The sequence below is a fragment of the Pinus tabuliformis genome, chromosome Q (genome assembly GCF_031772625.1).
Source record: "Pinus tabuliformis cultivar Carrire ecotype Pingquan chromosome Q, CPIR1, whole genome shotgun sequence".
NCBI classification, from domain to species: domain Eukaryota; kingdom Viridiplantae; phylum Streptophyta; class Pinopsida; order Pinales; family Pinaceae; genus Pinus; species Pinus tabuliformis.
In genome coordinates, this window is record NC_142296.1 from 866,471,238 (window position 1) to 866,476,977 (window position 5,740).

General features: G+C 40.6%; 1 protein-coding gene across 1 annotated transcript; it reads right to left on the bottom strand.

The window, feature by feature from the left end:
* Window positions 1-4,014: 4,014 nt before the first annotated feature.
* LOC149222273 (pentatricopeptide repeat-containing protein At2g13600-like) lies at window positions 4,015-5,367 on the bottom strand. Its single transcript, XM_089387555.1, has one exon. It carries the CDS (start codon window positions 5,365-5,367, stop codon window positions 4,015-4,017), a length of 1,353 nt encoding a protein of 450 aa, XP_089243681.1.
* Window positions 5,368-5,740: the final 373 nt, after the last annotated feature.

Below are 5,740 nucleotides of genomic sequence, written 5' to 3' on the forward strand. Positions count from 1 at the left end.
CCAACGTAATGCTGCATCCTTGAGGGTAGATGGAAATAGTTTTAACTTTTTCTCATCATCTGTATAGTCATAGGTTCAACTTATAATAGAAAACTCAAACAAGAAAGTGTTGGGGTCCTCCGTGGTCAGGCCATGGAAATGAGGTAGGGTAGACTGGCTTATATTTTTTATCTTAGTGTCCCCATTGGTTTCCCTGATGGGGAAGGCACCCTCAACTCTCTCTCTATTCCTTCTGTCATTTCGGTTTTCAGCATTGGTTCAGTAGGAATGAATTCCTCTTCTTCTTCCCATGTAGGTTCTTCAAATATGTCAAGTTGCTCACCTAAGGGTTCCTCCAGTTCACAACCATCGAAGAAGAGACAAGGTTGGCTATTGGGTACAGTGGAGGTATTTGGAAAAAATTTCCCTAAGTTGTCCCTATTCATATGAGGCATGAAAGGAAGTATTTTTGGGTTGGTTTTGTATTATTTTTAAAACTTGGAAAGTACTTGTAGAATTGAAATTTTTGATTGAATGAAAATTACTGACAAAATGAAAAAGCTACATGCTGAATTAAAATCCTACTTGCAAAATGGAGAGGAAAGCAGATAATGCAAAATGAAATAAAGGAAACAACTAGATTAATTTTGCAGAAATAAACTAATGGCAGAGTATTGAAGACAAGAAGTAGAAGAAAATAAAGGAGTAATCACATTCTACACAGACACCTCCTTGGTAACGACGCCAAAAAGTGATGAGCACCAGTATTGCAGCAAGGACGCTGCAACTCCTGGGCTACCAGCTTTACTTGTCAACCCGGGGTTCGTACAAACTTGGAGGTGACAGTGCTGTATGCACAAGTAAAAGTGATGGTTCTGCCTGTTTTCACTGTTTAGCTGGCGAGATACTAGTAGGGTTCCAAGCCAGACTTCTATAGAGTTAGAATAAGCTTGATTCTTTGATGGAAGAAGGGAAAATCTACTCTAAGAGAGTTACTCTACTGCAATAATGGAAAAAGCCAACATGTAATGTTAAACCACACCATACCCTAATTAACCATTTAAGAAGCTATGCCAAGAAGAATTGCTAAATCAACAATAAACAAATGCTACTATCTAAGTTGTAGAAGTAAAAAGCATCAAACCATACTAATGTGCAAGCAAAGAAACTAAACTAAATCTGTTTTCACATTTTTGGTTTTTTAGGCAAAATCAAGTATGCAAACTAATTGTTCTTATGGGTGTGACAGGTGGATGGAAGGTGTTTGAGGATGGATAGAAGGTTTATGAAGTGGTTGGATGGTGTGGAGGGGTCCTAGGAGGCTTTTTGTGACTTCCTAGAGGTTTCCCATCAATTTTTCCTCAAAACAAGCCGTTTTAGGAAAACCTACAGGATGTACTGGAAACCTACAGATGATCCTGTAGGAATTACAGGAAACCTATAGGATAGAACCGAGAGCTAATTGTGAGGTGTTGGGAAGCTTAGGAAAGGTGTGTGATGGGTGGAATTAAGTGTTAGAAGGTCTAGGAGCACTCAGGAGTCAATATCCAAGATAAGAGATGGCTAGATTCGCTCAATGTGTTTAGGAGAATTTCAATGAAAAATGATGAAAACATAGTGAGGGTGATGGTGAAACAAGGGATGGCTAAGGTGGATGAAGTGGAAGGTGGCTGTTGGTTATGAAGTCTTGGTCTCCACCTGAAGTACCTGTTCTCCATAAAACATGTGTGTCTTCCAAAAAGAACTATGCAACAAGAGACATTTTCATAAACTAGAAAAGCATGACTCAACTGCCTATATTACTCATGAATAAAGTTGTTGAAGGGAATGAAAGCATGAGTGAGATCTTACTGCAAAAATGGAGATGGAAAAAGATGAAAATGAAATCTGCCTTGCAACATTAACCAACTACTAAATTAAAGACAACAAACTCCAAAGCTCATAAAAGAACTAGAAATCTGTGTTTTTGGGGCTACTGAAGGGTCCCTTCCTCAAGTCATGGTCCGAGGGGGAGGAAGCGAGGCCGAGACACCTTCTAACAACCTTGCGGTGATCCTTTTTCTCCTTGCTAACCTGCTACTTGAAAGAAGGCACAAATGGAAGAAAACTATTACACAACCACTCTAATCTACACTACTTGTAATGGAAATGCATCTACTAAGCAAATTAACAATTAAGCTATGAATCTACACTAAGAATACATGTAAAATGAAGAGGAGCCTTGGCTACTAGGGTTGGGCCCTAACCCAAGAGCTTCAACCCTCTGAGTTAACTCAGTGCTGGCTCAAAACAAAACTCATTCTTATTACCAAAACAACATATTACATGAAAAGAACTGTCACAAGTCTTGCAGCTCGAAAATAGAGTAGAGTTTTAGAATGAAAATCCAAATCCTACTGAGGTCCTAAGCCTCTCTACTTATAAATTTGAAGTCTCCAATGCCTTCCTTAAAATTAGGGAGGCTCGGCTCCCAAACTCGAGATAAGCTAGTGCTTTGTCTTTCACTTGCTCGGTTGCCTTCTAGTCCTCATGATTTGGCTGTTTGTACTCCGAGCTAATGGAGGAATATTCAAATGGAGGGGTAGTAAATGAGGAGGATTTACCTCCTATAATCCCTCTCCCTTGTCCCATTCGAGTTTTGACCTTGGTCTTTTCTCCTTTAATCCTACATTAAATGCACATTAGACCACAAAGACAAATATCCAACTCTAACTCATCTCATAAACAAAATATAATAAAAAGTATGCAATAAGTTATGAGAATAGTTGGTTTGACTAAGCTAGGAGGTGAATTAAGGCCCATATAATTACCAATGATGAGGCTCATCACAAGTGTGTGACCCTACAGAAAGTCAAGTGCGATGCATGAAGGTTCCAAAACACTAAGGGAAAAGATGTAAGCCCCTTAGAAGCATGTAAGAATACACCACTTGAAAGGAGCACACGAGCATTATGACATCACAGGTTAATATGCATAATAGTCCACAAGTTAATAGTGATGAATTAATACAAAAACACACATTCAATAAGATTCATACAATTTCAAATGAAATATTTCATAAGCATAAGCATAAGTTAAATAACATACATTGAAAATACAACAAGAATAGTCCTACTATATTCATAACATATGCATGAAAGTGTGCCGGATTTTAGATTTTATTAAGTGAAAGTTCCAATCATACATACACCATTGATGGAACACTAGCCCCAATAATGGAACATGAATTCAACAACACTTGCTCCTCCTCCGAAGAATAATCCCTCTATGCTACGGAGAAGCCAATGCTCTCACAATACTCTCAAGCTCTTTCTAAGCCTAGCCAAAAGCTTGGATCCCAAAGCCCTTTATATGAGTTATGAGGCTCTATTTATAACAATATGGGGTGATTCTTCAACTCCCCTTTGTGAATTTTGGACTATCCTCATGACTCTTCAACTTATTTACAAAATAACTCATTACATTACATCATGACTCTTCATATTCCAATATTGACACTTGGAATTCCACTTACAAATTAATTACAAATAATTACGCCGTAAGGCGTTCCCCTCTGAAATAAACTTCCCTAAAATCTACCTGTCATCCGTCTGTGCCGTTAGATCATGTGTTAGACGATTATAGTATTGTCAATCGTTGGATTATAGGAAGGGAGTTGAATGGTTATAACCGTTCACTGGGAAGCTGAAGCGAAGGTCCAGATCGATGTACGCATCGGATATTGCAGCTCCAACCAAACTTATTACAGCAATCGAAAACCAGTGGATTTTCCCCTGGATCTCCCCACCTACGTCTCCTTGCTTCGCCACAATGGCCGCATAGCCCTCATCGACTCTGCCACTGGGGAAACCACCACATTTCCCCAACTATGGTAGAGCGTAAAGTCACTTGCCGCTGGTTAACCGGCCTTGGCATCAAAAAATCCAACATTGTATTCATCCTCCCGCCGAATTCAATCTATTTCTTCATTATCTACGTGGCTGTCTTGTCCATTGTCATCTGTTTGGTATGTTTTTTTTCTGTGAGAGGTGGAGACTATCGGGCAACAGATTCTGAGATTAGTTTTCCATGGATCTTCATACCCTGTTCCAACGCTGCCAAGTTGGCGCATGCTGAGAGAATACTGGCAAAGGTTTTCGCGTCTGGCCTGATACCCGCTAATTGCATTTGTTCAAAAAGCTTCAAAGCCTCTTTGCCCTGACCATTCTGTGAAAACCCTGAAATCATTGCACTCCATGATATCACGTCTGGCTGACCTATTTCGTTAAAAACTTTCAGAGCCTCATCAAGCAACCCGTTTTGTGCATATCCTGTAATCATCGTATTCCATGACACAGTGTCTTTCCCATGCATTCTGTCAAATAATACATGTGCCTTTTGTATACAACCACATTTCGCATACATGTCAATCAGTGAATTCAACACAACGACATCAGACTGGAATCCACTACTAATTATTTTTTCATGGATCTCCATACCATAATCCAGGGCTGCCATATCGGCACATCCAGGAAGAACACTAACAAAGGTTTTTGCCTCAGGCTTCAAACCTGCCAATTGCAATTGTCTGAAAAGCTCCAGGGCTTTCTCCCCGTAACCATTTTGCGAAAGCCCTGAAATCATTACATTCCATGAAACCACATTTCGCTGAGGCATTTCCTCGAATAGTTTCAAGGCCACATCAACCAACCCACTCTGTGTATATCCTGCAATCAACGCTGTCCAGGAAACCACATCTCTTTGAAGCATTTTGTCAAACAATTCGCGCGCATTCTCTATGGTGTCACATTTTGCATACATGTCTATTAGAGCATTGGCAACAACCAGATCAGACTCAAAACCATATTTTATGATTTTCGCATGAATCTCTATGCCCTTCCATAATGATGCCGAGTTGGCACATGCTGGAAGAACAGTCGCGAATGTGAAGTGATTGGGTTGGAGGTCTGTTCTTGGCATTTGGTTAAAGAGTGCCAATGCCTCCTCAGGAAACCCATCCCTCGTGCAAGCAGCAATCATGACCGTCCATGAGCACGCGTTTCGTTCAGGCATTTGGTCGAATACTTTGCGAGCGTCCGCCATAGTGCCGCACTTGGCATACAGGTTGAGAAGTGCATTGTGCAAAACTGCATCTCCCGTAAATCTGCTCTGCTTGATGTGGGCATGGATTGCCTTACCCTCTGGTAGGGCATTTTTTTGCATGCATCCCTGCAAAAGACAAACATACATAGAACACTCTAAACGTTTTCCTGTGATATCCAGAATGCCTAGCGCCTCGCTGAAGCGACCCCGTTTACGGAGTGTCGGGATTTGGTCAACAGATGTATTATCGAGATTGCTTTGGGATTTAGGACTGGTCTTGTGCATTTTACGTTGAAGGCCAGACATTGTTTCCTGCAACCATTCTATAATCATGTTACTCTTATTCTTGTGATGGCTCAAATGTTGTAACATTCCGTTTGCTCTGTGTGCTGTGCAGGTTGCTTCAAAAGAAGATATTAAAACTTTAAATACATCTCGATTACTGGGTTCCAGCAACAGCCCTTCTTTAAGCACTACTAGTGACAAACAGAGATTTAGTAGATCCAGTGGCATGGCTAATTTCATTAAGACAGGCAGTGACAGAGGATGCAGCAGGGCCAATGGCAGAGGCAGGGGCAAGAGTTTCAGTTGACCTAGTGGGCAATTTCAGAATCAATAGAAGTGCTAAGGTTTCGTAACCCTCCATCATGATGCTATTAAATTTCAAGTAAGCGGTATC

What these genes read in the sequence shown, in the direction of transcription:
- LOC149222273 (XM_089387555.1), bottom strand. Translation starts at nt 5,367, where the DNA reads ATGTCTGGCCTTCAACGTAAAATGCACAAGACCAGTCCTAAATCCCAA.